At 37.9% G+C, this 15628-nt stretch overlaps 1 protein-coding gene across 5 annotated transcripts in view; it reads right to left on the reverse strand.

Annotated features, from left to right (window-relative positions):
* Positions 1 to 4180: 4180 nt before the first annotated feature.
* The window catches only part of CLCN3 (chloride voltage-gated channel 3), a 73309-nt gene continuing 61861 nt past the window's right edge, over positions 4181 to 15628 (reverse strand). For 3 of the 5 annotated variants that reach the window (XM_079770127.1, XM_079770124.1, XM_079770125.1), the window contains 3 exons: positions 13390 to 13606; positions 8725 to 8800; positions 4181 to 7057 (listed from right to left, as the gene is read on the reverse strand). In XM_079770127.1, coding sequence (XP_079626253.1) covers positions 6899 to 7057; positions 8725 to 8800; positions 13390 to 13606 — 452 coding nt within the window. In that variant the 3' untranslated portion in view covers positions 4181 to 6898. The remainder of the gene's footprint in view (positions 7058 to 8724; positions 8801 to 13389; positions 13607 to 15628) is intronic. The other 2 variants (XM_079770126.1, XM_079770128.1) reach the window with 1 other exon arrangement.

Below are 15628 nucleotides of genomic sequence, written 5' to 3' on the forward strand. Positions count from 1 at the left end.
TAACCCCTTATCTGATGTGTAATTGGTGAATATGTTTTCCCATATAGTAGGTTCCCTTTTCATTTTGTTGATGGGTTTCTGTTCTGGGTTTTTTTCATGTGCAAATAAATGGTAGTCAAATCATCTAAATGGTGACATCCTAATCACATTTGAAAGAAAGTCATCCTCTAATGTCACAGGAATTCACCACCTAATGCCTGTAGATAACCAGACTATCCTCTCCTCCCGGGAGTCCTTTTCAGTATTTAACATGGGCAGCTAAGAATTTATTTGAGACTTGAGTTAATAATAGCTGTAGCTTTAGGGATTAGATTTATGGAGGGTGGGAAAGGCACAGGACAAGGAAACCCGTGATACTGTACCCAGCACTCTCCTAGAGTGCCTGACCCCACCTAATGAAACTGCATTTTAACAGGGTCTCCTGGTGACTCCTGTTTTCTCCCATTGGGAATGTTCTTTAAAACAATTCTCCTTGACTCAGTCTGTATTACTAATCATTATTCCATAGTATACTTAAATAGTACAAGGGGCCCAGTGCATGAGTTTGTGCACCTTGAAGGGAACTGTGGGCCATGAGGCTGCGGTTGTAGGGTGTCTTGGCCCATCCTCTGCACCCCAGCCCAGCCCAGCCCTTCCCACGGCGGCTGCTCTGGCACTGGCTGCAGGTGCGAGCGGGGCCATAGGTGGAAGCGGGTGCGAGAGGCGGCTACCAGCCCCGATTGACCCTCAGGAGCAGGGGGAGGTGGAGAAGTCCTGAGAGGTGATCGGGACTGGCATCCGCCGCTCGCACCCACTGACAGTGCCGAACAATTGGGGCCGGTGCTGGGCACCGGCAGCGGGTGCGAGCGGGACCAGCACATGGGAGCAAAGAATTTTCAGTAACCACCAGAGGCTCACCCCAATGACAGGGACCAGCGCCCCACTTTGGTCTGGCGCCCCCGCTCACCTGCACCACCATCCCACTGCAGCTGACACCTGCCATGTTCCGTGCTCTGCCACCTACTGCTGATGCCCGCCATGTTCCACATGTGCCCCTGGTGGTCAGCACATGTCATAGCGACCGGTTGTTTGGTCTATTTACATATTAGGGTGTTATATATACAAATAGTCCTCGGGTTACGTCGGACTCAACGTACGTCGTTTCGTGGTTACGTTGCTATCTCCCATTTATTTATAAAAAAATAAAAAGTTCCATCATTTTGATGTATGTATAAATGTGCTTTATGTTTATTATTTATTTACCACAAGTAAAGGTAAGGAATTATCTTTTTAATTTTTTTTTTTTACTGTTTCACTTCATTACTGCTATATAATGAAGTGACGTAGGTGCTTATGTAGGTGAGTTCTGACGGCGAAAATCGCGTTACTTCGCACCGTGGGAACAGGTCTCCGACATAACCCGAGGACCTACTGTATAGATAATATAATATAGAAGTCAGTATACTATTAATTTAGATTTTAGTTTTCCATTGCAAATTACTTCATTGTACTTCCAGTATGAATCTGTGTTTTACCAGATTCAGGTCCTCATTAAAACTGACAAAATGTCCTTCACTTGAGCAAACCATGAAGTGTAAAATAGCAAACATTGTGGATTAGGCTAAAGAGCCTATAAGTTCTTTCCCTTTCATATGAACTACAGGAAAGCCCTGATGTCATCTAGTTTAGTCCCCACATTTTGTAGTCCCCAGTTACTTACTCTGTGAGCTGTGTCCTTAACCAGATGTTATGAGATACTTAATGTTTTTGATAAAAGGTGTAAGTGCACTATTAAAACGAAACACTTCTAGTCAGGAATTTTAATGCCTCATCTTCACAGTTACGCCATAAGTATGCAGCCCCCTCAGTAAGAGAAAATATATACATGCTGGAGAAAAAACAGAACCATTAACCTCAAGTTGGTCATGCTGCTGCCCTTCATTCCTACTTGCACATTTTCCCCGAAGATCCTCCATCCTCAGTTTATTTCACAATCAAAATAACTTCAATGAAATCTCACCACGTTACTACCTTTCCTCATTCCTATGAATGTTGCTTAGTGTCCCGCTATGTACCCCAGATGACATCCGTTAGCTACTCAAGGACCCCTCAGTTGATCAATTTCCCTCTTAAACATTCCCATCAAAAACGAAAGGTATAATGTCCGGCATCTTAAAATGCCCTTTATCATACATCCCTTTTCTGAAAATCTCAGGAGCTCTAATAGCTGCCTTTAATTCCAATTTCTGGCAAAACTGTTCCAATCAGACTTTTGCCTGATCCCAGTGAAACTGCTTTGATCAAACTTAGCTCCACACTGGCTTATTTTCAGTCCTCATTTACTTGACCTACCAGTTGATCCTCCTTAAAACTATTACTCATTTAGCTTAGGGGGCTACCCTTCCCTTAATGGCACCACTCCCCACCCTACCTCACTGGCTCATCTCAAATCCAAACATGTAAATGCATCAGTTCTCAGTCCTTTCTGTCGATGTACTTCCATGGTGACCGCATCCTGTCCCGGGATACCTCCTATTGTCTATCTAAATATCTCTAGCTACACTTGTTTCTCCTGTACTTGTCTCATATGTACAACTGCCTGCTTGACATCACTTAGAAGTCTAAAAGGCATTTAAAACTTAATGCCTAAAACCAAAATTCCTCTGCTGTACACATCCCCAATCTATTCTTTGTGATGTCTTTCCCACTTTAGTCAGTAGCCATTCTGTTGTTCTGTGCTCAGGCCAAAAACCATGGTGACAACCTTTACTCCTATCACTCCACAAGCAGTCTGTTAGCAAGTCCTGTGTCTTCCACCTTCAAAATGTCTACAATCCAACCACTTGAAAAGCATCCACCGGTTCCAGTCAGATTCAAACCTCTATCAGAACTTACCTTGTTATTCCAAGAGCCTTCGAACTGGTCTTCCCACTTCCACCCCTGCCCCTTCCTGTCTATTCCCAGCAAAGCAGCCAGAGATGACGTCACTCTGCATCACTGGCGTCCCACTTTATTCAGAATAAAAGCCAAGTTCTTACACAGCCAACCGGTTTTCTCATCTTATACCTTTCCCCCTCCTGCCACAATGACCTGCTTAGTGTTCCCAGTTATGTCGGGCATGTCCTGCACTTCAGGATGTTTGCATATATTTCCTCTTCTCACAGATAACTCATTCCCTCACTTTCTTTAGGTTTCTGCTGAGATGTCACCTTATCCCTGAGGTCTTCCTGGTTACCCTCTCTAAAAATAGCATCCTCTTCATTACTTCACTCCCTTAAGAACTCTGTCTGATTTATGTATGCCTACAACGATGTGTGGCATGTAGGAATCATTTTTCCACTGAATTTGTGATGTTTACCACCATCTGGAATACCATATTATGTGTCTCTTTCCCAAATGGAATGTAAGCTTCAAAGACAGAATAATGCCTAGTACACAGTAAGTGTTCAATAAGTACTTAGTGAATGACCAAATGAAATGAATGATAAAAGTTCTCTCCTTGAATTTTTAGTAAAGTGCTTGCCTCTTTACTAAAAGTTTAATATTAGTAGACTCCTGAAATCTTTTAACAATTCAAATGTCACCACTTCTTTTTAGGCAGTTCTATTAGCAACTTTCCAAGGTAAAATTTTAAAATATAAATCACATATTTTCTCTTCATGCAAATAGCATAATATTTCTTTATTTCTTTTTAAAAATAATGGTTTTTGCCCTAGCTGGTTTTGCTCAGTGGGTAGTGTCAGCCTGCAGACTTAAGGGTCCAGTGTTCAATTCTGGTCAAGTGTTGTGGGCTCAGTCCCCAGTAGGGGGCCTGCAGGAGGCAGCCAATAGATGATTCTCTCATCATTGATGTTTCTCTCCCTCTTCCTTCCCCTCTGAAATCAATAAAAATATATTTAAAAATAATAATAAACACCATGGTTTTGAAAGTAAACAGAAATTAAATCTTTCTGTAAACCTGCAACTTGCACTGACAGGGAGGCTCTGTACTACTGCTGGTATGTATATACCCTGCTGTTCAATCCAGCAGCTGCTGTTTGGTTGCTCCTTGCTTGCACCATGCATTAATGGCTCTGTAATCTGAGAGAAGCTTAACATATATATCACCCCTTTAAGGCTGCTTGTACCAGACATACTGGCCTACACTGCAAAAAGAGTAAAAGTGGAAGGGTTTATACGTATAATTGAAGGGCAAACCACACATTGTCATATAGATTTTAATAGATATTCTGATTAAGTCATCACAGTAATCATTTTTACTGTAATGATATGCAGCTTTACTATACTAGTATAAATAAAAACAGATAAATACAGCTCTAGGCAACATCACAGATTAACAAACTAAGCGTTCTTCATGAACCAAAACTGAAAACAATTAGGAAGAAATGCTGACACCCTTGCCCATTCTCATCATACCTTCTCCAAAAAGGGACGCAAATAAGGTGCTCCACGTATTATTTGCCATCAGCCAGGCACATATATTTCATGATCTCCACTACTTCACAGTTTGGTTAAAAAGCAGACATACCTCAACATATCAAGAAGAAAAATGGAACAGATCGTAATCCCAAAGAAAGCCACTGAATGCATAAAAATATGGCACTTGTCCTGTATTTCAGCTGTAAGACTCATCAGGGATAGAAATACACCAAGAAGAAAATTAATATCCACCTTGAGTGTTCACCCTGAAATGTCCGTCTCTGAAGCAGGATGGGCAATGAAAGGAGGACCTAACATGAAAAACGAAATCCATGTAAAGTTTACTATGATGAAGCTACCTGCAAAGAAACTCGCTTCTCCTTCAAAGGCTTATAACTGAGAACAGGCAATTAAGTTGTTCAGTAGCCAGTGCTGAGGAACTCACACTCCACCAGCGCTTTGCACACTTCAGACAAGCTGGAGATAATATACACACAACCATCGTTCAGAAATTATCTTACCCTGGATGGTCAAATAAACTTTGAAGGGGGCCAGAAAACTTGAAATCTGCCAAAGTGGGGAAGTGTCTTAGGCAAAGTACCAATTTTAGGCAGATAGCAAAACTAAGAATGTTTCACCGAGTTTCTAAAATTTTGTTCAATTTAAAATTGTCATTCTAATATGGCTTCATGATCTTATAAATCTTCAAGATTTTACCCATCTTATGTGATCTTACAGATATATTAAAAAAGGAAGACTCACTTCCAAAAAAGCAGCTCATTGCCAGTTTGTTTCTGAAAATGTCTACAAAAAATCACTTTCCAACCAAAAATACATAATCACAGAATATTTAGGCCAGTCCTTCAAGAAAACTACCTTTGCCAACAGTGAATTAAGACCATGATTAAGACAGACATTTCCAAAAACAATCCCAAACACACCCCAATACATTTTCAATTCATCCTGCAAAAAATGCACTGTGAAAAGTCAAAACATCATTAAATACCTCTGGATGTGACATACCCAAAGATTCAAAGGTGATGTTCTGATTACAATTTTAACTGATATTTTTGCAATTTCATTGTTTTTGTATTTTTTTTAAAGGTAAACACTATTTAATGTTTGATTTTAATCTTCGAAGTGATTTGTAGTGTTTCAACTTTCCAGTTAATGAGTCAGAATGGACAGGTCAGATGATAGAATCCAGGGGATGGCAGTGAAAGATCAGAAAAAGGTTTATGTACACATTAGATCATAGAGAAATAACCACATCCTCTCTCAAACCCTTGCTCCCATTGTAAACTTTGTTCATATCTCCATATTTGTAAGTCAGAATTAGTCTATAAAAATCACATTAAAAAGGTAAAATTATTTAAGTGAGATATTAACTGATCTGTATTTTATAAATTTTAATCCATAAAAATATAAATAAGAATGGTAAATTTTTAAGAAAAGAAATATACATTTAGTGCAAGTTATGAATTACATTTCTTCAGTGTCAGCAGTAAAATATCTTGAGGAAAGAAAAAAATGACTGATCTAATTTCAAGAAGAAAAAAAATTCCAGTTTTTAAACATGCAGTTAATTCCAGATATAGCTAAACAGAATAGTTACTTCTCTACTGTCAGAGCAGTAGCATAGTGCTTCCTTATGCTGAACAGTACTTGTATTTCATAGCAGTTTTAGAAATAGAAAATATGCATAAGACCAGGTCACATTATCTATAAAATCTGAGGGGGGGGGGGGGGGGGGACAAAGATTCTGAACCACACAGCACACAAGCTGAGAGATCTCATTCATGCTTCATTCAAGATTGTACCTGTTTGATCGGCCTTCGTTATGGTGCATGTGTCGGCTCCAAGCATTCAGTGATGGTAAAAACTACATGGTTAGTGGCACAAGAAACACTCCCTTCTTGTGATGAAACCTCAGGAAAACCACAGTACATCTCAATATGAGAAAGGATTGCTTCAAAAGGGCACACCAATTTAAAGAGGCTTTGTTACAGAGAGAGAAAGAAAGAGAGAGAAGCTCTTCTGGAATGTAAAAAGGTAATGCTTAACTATACAATTCATGAATTAAACAGAACAGTTTTGATTAAAAAAGGGCAAGACCTGCAGTCTTATAGATGGCTCAATTCAAAGTAACCCCTCCAGAAACGGGGACTGATAACGCGTCTTTGCGATGTGGGAGTAACAGGCCGGGTGCTTCAGGGCTCCAGGGCCCTCTCCTTTGGGGCTCAAGTCTGCACTTTCATGGCACATCCTCAGCTGAACGCATCCAGTGCAGAACGACAGGAGGTGGTTGGCTGCTCTCCTTAGACGGGGAAATACCTCACTCATTTCCTTCTCTCTCCTTTCCCTCCCCAAACAAATCCTCTGTTCCACCAGCATTATTTGCAAACCATGTTGCAAAAGCCTGGCTTTTATATTTCCTTTTTTCTTTTTCTTTCTTTTTTTTTTGTTTAAAGGAGAACTATAGGTAGACGACTCCCTCAGGTTACAGAGTTGTGCTATTCAACAAATGAACTTCCTCTTCTGCCTCCTCTCTCTCCTCATCTACGGGATTCAGTTGAACATGACCGAAGCGGGGTCTTGGTTTGCCGTCTGGGCCATATGACGGAGGATATCTTTTTTTGTTATAATGCCAAGGAGGCGCCTGAAAAGGATAAAGAGAAGACTGCCGTTAAAAGGGAAAAAGAAAATGAGAAGCTACATTTACAGCTAAATGCTTTTTGTAGACAGGAAAAGAGCAAAGCAAGTGCCTGATATTACACTTTCAAAAATATTTTATTGGTAAAGATAATCAGATTACCCAGCTACCATCCTTTGATATAAAAAGTATTATAGTCACTAATAGTACAACGTTCTTTCCACTGAGACTGTCATTGAAGTCGAGCTATTTTGACTAATGAATGCCAACAAAAAAGTAACAAAAAAAATGGGAGGATGTATGGAAAAGAAATTATACTAATCCCATTTGAGAAGGAATATTCATTCCCATCACACCAAAAAGTAGTAAAATGTTTGATGACCAAATCCCCTCAATATTCCATTTTTTAAAACTAAAATTAACTTTTAAAAAACAGAGATTGCCCAGTTGTATGCAGAATCTTCATGAAAGCACATACAATTGAGATAAAATGGTCAACACAGAACTTCAATAGCAAACTTCAGAAGCCAGAACCAATCTGTAAGACAACCCAACACTCATCAATGTTTTCCTTTTTTGATTTTGGCCAAAGTTAAGATACAGTGCTTTTATGAAAGTCTTAGTTGTTAATGCTTACATTAAAAGATAGATGAAAAAATCAAGAAGCAGTCCTAAAATAGTGTAAGTAAAGCACAAAGCAGGATGAATGAGTAGCTACTTATTATTCTGATTAGTTTTTTAAAAGGATGCATGAAACACTTGTGAAATATTAGCATACAACAGGAATACACAATCAGTTGTGTATTAAACAAACTGGGACAAGTTTATATAGGTATGACAATTGCACGGCAAAATAACTTCAGGCATTTATTGCTAAAGCCAGACAATTTTTAGGTTATGAGGTAAAATAATAATTCAAAATTTATCTTTAGTCATTAAAACACTAGGAAGGACATAGAGCCTGTTAGAACAAATGCATTTGACCCTAAAAACTGCTTACAGCACTCTAGAAGCATCATACAAAAAGGGCACAAACATATTCTAGGTCCAGTTCACTAATGAAATGGCAAGAGACACATTATTGACTTTGAAAGTATTGAGGGTATGGAGGGTATAGCAGAAAACTAATGCTATGCTCACACACATATATATACACATATTACGCTCTAGTTAATGTGCCCATAAAAAAAATCCCTTTAATTGTCGGCAAATCTAACATTGCTAAGCTCGGTTAAAATGATTTATGAGCTTAGATTTACCACAAGATCAGGAAACATTTTTTTTTTAAAGGAGGGGGAGGGTTTGGGGTGATGGGGTAGACATTTTTAACCAATCTGGCATCCTCTGAGGCTGGTGTAAGCGCTAAAGTAGACATGTTGTGTTACTTTAAAAATGTCCAGTAATATTTACTCAGTCAACTACCAAACTCTTTACAGCTCTTAAATTGCAACTAATGGTATTGATAAGATGCTAACTTTTGCTTACTTCCCATGAATGAAATTTTACATACATTTAAATTTATCTTACAGGCATATTATGAGATAGAAATGGAATTGGCAGCATGTAGGACTTTGCGGGCAGGTGTCTGGGAAAGAGAGAACGGAACAGTTCACAAGTTTCATGCCTCCTGACTTCTAAGGTGTCTAGTGAGGAGATCTGATATATCTAATCACCAAGGGTTCGACGTGCTGCTTTAGTTGCTCGAGATGCTCTAATATGTTCTTCTTTGTGATGATCCCCAAGACAATCCTGAAACAGATCATGTTATGCTAATAACTGTGAGAAATTAAATTAAAAGAGGTTCCAATCATAATGATAATGAAAGAAAGAATAAAAACATGGACCATAAGAATGCTTTTAATGAACTCTAGAAAAATTAAAAAAAAAAAAAAAAGGTTTGAAATCCCAGGTCTCAATTGCATAAATTCTACTGACTTTTAAAAGTGACATGGTATTATTTTTAAATACTGATGGGTTGTTTTCCTTGTTAAGTTAAAAATCAAAATGATAAAAGTTTGCAATGAAGATGACTACAAAGTACAAAAAATATTAATATACAACTATAACATTCTGAAATTTAGTTTCATTTTCACTGTTCCCTCTTTGAAGAAGATATTTTTCTAATATCTAAAATGTCACAATGCAGCAGGTATTTTTTGGATCTACCTCAGCAATGTAAAGATAGGAGAAGTCTTAGCCTTTATTGCCTATGAGACTTGAGAAATCCCTTTATTTTACTATTATTTGGAATTAAAATTAAAAGCAATGTGTACCAAATAAATAATGCCGACCCATACACACCATAATTTTCAGGACCTACTGAATGCTACTTCTTAAGGTAAGCAAATAAGACATGTTTAAGATTAGGGGGTCAAAATCACTTGCACTTTATGAATTTTTTTCTAAATGATTCTCAGTTAATGTATTATTATTATAACATCAAGCAAAACAATGGACATAAATTCTCAGGATACTTGAAAATAATTAAACTTTTAATTATTAAAACAAAATTCTGGTTACCGGTTTTATAATGAAAGTCAATGAATTCAACTACAGTATATGACAATATAGACAGTGAATGTCAAAAAACCTTAAAAAGTGCCCTGACTGGTGTGACTTCTTTGGTTGGGTGTTGTCCCGTGCACCAAAAGGTCATGGGTTCGATTCCTGGTCAAGGGCACATTGCTTGGGTTGTGGGCTCAATCCCCAATAGGGTGTGTGCAGGAGGCAGCTGATCAATGTTTCTCTCTCCCTCCCTCACTCTTCCTCTCTCTCTGAAATCAATAAAAAGATGTATTTTTTAAAAACACCTTAAAAAGCTTTTAATCTTTAAATTTGGGAAGCCCACCCAGAATTCCCTTCAGGGTAACTGAACATATTTATATTTCCCTGGTGATCAGGTTAAGTCAACTTTACTATTAAACTGCCTTTGAACATTTTGACTTCTTGAAGGGTATCACCAGAGGACTTCACGCAGTCAAAGTAGCCTGGCCCTAAGATAAGTCAGTTATAAAAGAGTTCCTTAGGGTGATGCCTGGATGTGGAGGTAGGGAAGCAGGGAAGGTAGGGAATAGGAAAGACATAAATAGGTTCTATGCTAATGTTTTCCATTATTTTTTTAAAAAAAATAATGTACTGATCACTGAGAACAAGATAAACTGAAAAATTTGCAGAGCAGGAGAGCAAGATCCCCTCTAAAAAAGCTCAGACACTGCACTACGTAAAATAAGCACTCACTCAGTAGACGTTCTCTGATGTTTAAGGTCAAATAAACAACAAAAAACATCAATTCACTTGAATTTATACCTGTATTCAGGAAATGTGAAAAACTTGACAATTAAAATTATTCTAATCTAATTCTTATTTCATTCTTTTCTATTCAACTATATAGTGATTAATTTCAGTTAATATATTAGTAAGCTCTGCCAAACCACAAGGTACACAATGGGGGAAAAAATTACAAGTTTTTAAGGACCAAATGGCAAATTTAGAGTTTTACAAAGCAGTGATTATATTTACAAAGTAATAGCCCTAAAAAGAAGAAAATACATATATCCATTTCTCTTTCGTTAATGGAGAAAAGTGATTTGAGCATAAGGCCAGTTCAGTGCTGCTTTGTTAATTTCAGGAAATGTAAGGAAAATCAATGCAAAATGTGACTCATGTAAAGACTGATTTGCTGTTTCTTATGGGCTAACAAACAATGATGTAAGAGTTAAGAGAGCGTGACCCAACATTTTTCAAAGTCTGTTCCAATTAAAACCAAACATCAGAGTCCTAACCCTGTCCCTCCATCAAAAAAAGGTTTAATATTCAAATAAGTTTGGAAAACTTGTTTTCTATTATCCCATTTGAGAATCAAATAATACCAACATTTTATAAGTTCTGAGAAGTTCCACAATAAATAAACCTCAATTATATTTAACCCAATACTTCCCAAACTTATATGATCACAAAACTCTTTTGGAACAATGCCTATTAACATCCTGCTAGTTCCACCAAGACTCGAAGATTCTGAGAAATTAAAATTAAAAGTTAGACATCTATCATTGGCATCTTTACAGACATACTTCCCCTGGTCTCTCAGGTCTCATTTTCTCCTGGCATCCAAGGTTCCAGATTTGTTATATCCCTTGCCCCAAATAGTTATTTTCCACCTCTAAGGACCCAGTATAATCTATAAAATGTAAGCAATTGTCCAGAACTTCATAGTCTATACTAAAAACCAGAAGATATAATTTTTTTTCTGAGTTTAAATCTTAAATGATTTAGAGTGAGAATAAAACACTACTTTCTTACACATTTCAAAGAAAAAAATCCCAAGAGCCACCACCCCGAAGGATCTCTTCTTTTTTCATATTTATCAATCTGTTTTCCTTATAGGACAGAAATAAGGAAAATATTATCAGGGCAATTAAACGTGTTCCTTTAGAAAAAAAGCCACACACACACACACACACACACATACACACACAAGCTTTCTTATAAACAGTATCAGGTAAGATTTTAATTAACTACCCTCCCTTTCCCCCCACCTCATTCTTTTTACACTTTCTTCTAAATACACTTTCCAATGTCTGTGCTACCGAAACCTGGGAACTAATCAGCAAAGGGAAATACGGTGATTAACTCGTATAGCTTTGTGGACACAGTTAATCATGACTAGAGACTGACAGTATATTTGGTCCTACATAAAAGGACACACCATGGCAGGCACAGAGAACAACTCAAAGCAAGTAAAAGTTCCTAACAACTCCTCTTAGCTTCCCACTAAATCATTTATAATTAAAAGGGCCCAAGAAGCAGTAAAGCTTTATGAAGTTACTCCATTTAACATGTACTCGTTTTTGAAGTGAAGTTTGGTACCATTATTTTTCAAATTAAACAACACTAAAGAAAAAAGTTCTTTTACTACTTACATCTCTTCCCATCAATATCTGTGATATTTAACAATTCTGACCTCCCTGCTCCTAATCAAGACCTTTACCTCTTTAATGATTTACTTCATATTATCTCGAGTTATTTTAACTGGCTAGCACAGTGAAACCATTAAACATGGATGTAATTTTCTAGCTTTATATTTCTATTCCTAACACAATACAGTATCATATATGTCCAAGAAAACATATATGATATGTTTCTATCAGTCAATTACATTATAAAGCATAACAAGACATTGGGTTTTAAAACTGGGAAGATTTTTTATTCCCTGATCTCTGACTTGCTAACCATGTGGCTGGGCAAGTTAGCAAACCTCTTCGAGCTCCATTCCTACGTCTGTAAAGTCGGGATACTGCCACCGACTCTGCAGAGGGGTTACAAAGTTAAATGAGCAAGCACTCAATAAACAAACTTCCTTTATTTCTGTCCTTTCTCCCTCTTTTCTCTAGATAGGGGTCACATATTTCGCACAAAATGATATTTTAGAAAACCTGCTGTGATTCCAAGTGTTTGGCATTTCAACCAGCTTCAGGCTATGCGTGCAGTGTATGCACAACCCTCTGTTCCTCATTTCTAGCTTTCCATTTCAGCCCTCAGGTAAAACAATGTTCTTCAGTATCTCAACTAGGAACAGTAACATAAAGGGGGGAAGGGGTAGAGAGAGAATGGGAGGGAAGCAGGTCCCAGGTCGGGAACAGAGGGAGCAGAACACGAGGGAGCAGTATGTGACCAGGGAACACTGTGTTACTCTCCACAATCCCTGTGACATTTGCAAAACACAACTTTCCCCATCCTCAGAAATACTGGCAGTTTATGTGTAAAGGGCAAAAATAATCAATTTGTGCATTTTAAATAAATGAGTATTTGTATGTAAAAGGTCTGTGAGTGGAGAAGGTAGAAAACAGGAAACAAAGCATTTGCTAAAGGAAGTTTTCAGCTAATTTACAAATTTCATTTCATTATATATTATTTCCCTTGTTACATGATAAATTAAATAACGGCTGACACAGTAAACAGCCGAACACCTAGAAAGTTATTCTGCACTAGAAATACCTATTTTAAAACCGAAAGACAAGAGGAAGCAGGTGTTTGCAGTCCTCCACACAGGTCAGGGCGAACTCTTGTCCACGGGAGGAAATGCTCGAAGCACCACGTAGGTACCGGAGACGGTTTAGCACCTCTGCCTGACGAATGTCACTACACTTTGGCAAAGATCTGGGAGTTGACATCTTTCTTATTTTCTGGTGTCAATCTGATAGATCTTGTATTTATAGCCACACTAAGACAGACTTTCCCACTTGGGAGCTGATTACACTCTCTCCTATTAAGTGCATATGAATTCCACTAAGAGGGATAAAAACCTCTGACAAGTGAACTGATTTTTTGATGAGACTTACCCATTGTGAGTTACAAGGCACTGCCTCAGGCCCAGCTTTCGGAAAATATCCACCACGATCTCCATGGGGGTGTGGTCCGTCACTGTGAAAGGGCTCATGTCAAGAATGCTGCGAAGCTTCAAGGGCCGCGGACTTTCTGCTGGCAGAGACGGGGTGTGCTGTGCAAAGCACACACGAGAGCTGCCCACGATACCTTCTTGTTTCTTTCTGGCACTTTCTGAAGAGACAGAGGAGACCAAAAATTAAATCTGACAGGTTTTATTTTACTTTAAGGTCAGAGATTAAACAAATAAAGCAATGTACACCATGACTTTTTGGTCCCTTCATTTTTTCCTATCTTCTTAAACAAGAAAGAAATAAACTAAAAAGTCAGTTAGCCATTTCTTATATTTGACAGAATCAGAACCCATCACCAACAAACTATATCTTCATGTAAATAAAATATTTTTTGCTAAATCATGGTTCAATTGTCTTTAGTGGCACTGAAGCTGTTTATTAACCCTGGGGGATAAGGAAGCATGTTTGGAATATGAGATTTTTAAACCTGCACAAATAATAGGAATCCATCATCGAATAACAGCTGCCTGTGCCAACAGTCACTTTTCCTGCCTGGGAGGTGGGACTGAAAAGAGCTTCGTCCTTGCTTTGACAATGGTGTGTACTTCACCACTGTGAATTAGCTCCTTCTCTCTCTCTGCTAATGTTAACGTTTAATTTTCTAGATGAGTCACGAGTATGAACAAGTGGGTTGAAACTACAATTACGCACATAATGGGCACAGACTGACTTCCTAGGTTTTATCTGTAAAGGCTGTGATAACTGCCCCCTCCGGTGTGCTCGGCTTCACATGCTTCGGTCCTGCTGCCTACCTCCACTCCCCGCTCTGATTGCTAGACAGGAAGTGGCAATGAGGCAGAAAACTGTAGAAGGGGAGAGACCATGGGAAGAAGAAGGAAATCCAGGAAATGGAGAGAATACAAAAATAAAATAGCCAGCTTTATGCATCTATTTTGAGTTTAGTGTATATTCAAAACTGTCCTTTAATAAGGCATTTTATATATTATGCTTATATGTGTAAAACCTAACATACAGGTCTACTTTTTCCATTCAAAAACTTAAACTTTACAAAAATATATGTGGGTGAATATTTAAGGTGTGTTCAAAAAGTCATGTGACTAACATTTCTGAGAATGTGACTTGATCTCACACATCTAAAGTACCTCTATTCCCTTGTGAACACTATCTGCCAACCCAACATTCTATTTCTCAAGACAATAACAAAAACTAAAAAATACATCCACTGACAGAGAATGTAAATCTTAACTTTACCACCTTCTTCTTTTCAAAACCTGGCCTTCTTTCTTTAAATTTCTATGTAAATTCCAAAATTCTGATCTTTTCCGTTTCTTTGCCTGGCTACCATTAAAACCTAAAGAATAGGAATCTAAACAATGAAATTCTCTGATTGTAGGTTTGCCATGGCAATGATTTAGAAGCTGAAACACCTGAAAAGAGACAAGTCTGACCACATACTTTGCCCACTCTGGCAACTACTATGATATTACTTAGAGCAAAACTTGGAATGATGGGATTGCCGGTCTTTGAAAAAATCTTCTAAAGGTGTAAGCCTTTTCCTAAACTGAGTAGGATATTCTCCGAAAACTATTTCCTTCTCCTTTTTTTTTTCTACTTTAACAGCTCTTGCAAATTGAGTTTCTTTCCAGTTTGATTTGAGAAATACTCTCATCTACACTGTCTAGTCTTTCCTCTTGCAATGGCACAAGAATGGAAGTATTTTACAATCCTTCTGCAATTGCCACAGGGATAAGTTGAAAGGGAGATGACGGGCTCATATGAGTGACCTTTGGAGACAGGCCAAAAGCTTGACATTTTCAGCTCAGGGTCCTCTACTAAAAACTGCAGAGTGTCAAAGCAATGACTTCATGAAAATATTCACTATCACCTTTGGAGGTGAGGGGGAGAGTCAGCTTGTGTAGAAAAGGACTGGAAGCCTTATGGGTCTCCTGATTAAGAGTGTAGTACTATTGGCTAAGAGGAAAAATTAATTTTGGAGGAACACAATTGCTTCCTCCTCAGGGAAAAAGTTTAATTTATTTCCAAGAAATAACATAGTGTGGCTAATGCCTTTACAATTTTTTCAGGAATGTTAGCTCAAAATACAACAGCACTTATATACTTTTTCAACCTGATGTTTAACCAAAAATAAAATTTCAATGAC

The sequence above is a fragment of the Cnephaeus nilssonii genome (assembly GCF_951640355.1).
Source record: "Cnephaeus nilssonii genome assembly, chromosome: 5".
NCBI classification, from domain to species: domain Eukaryota; kingdom Metazoa; phylum Chordata; class Mammalia; order Chiroptera; family Vespertilionidae; genus Cnephaeus; species Cnephaeus nilssonii.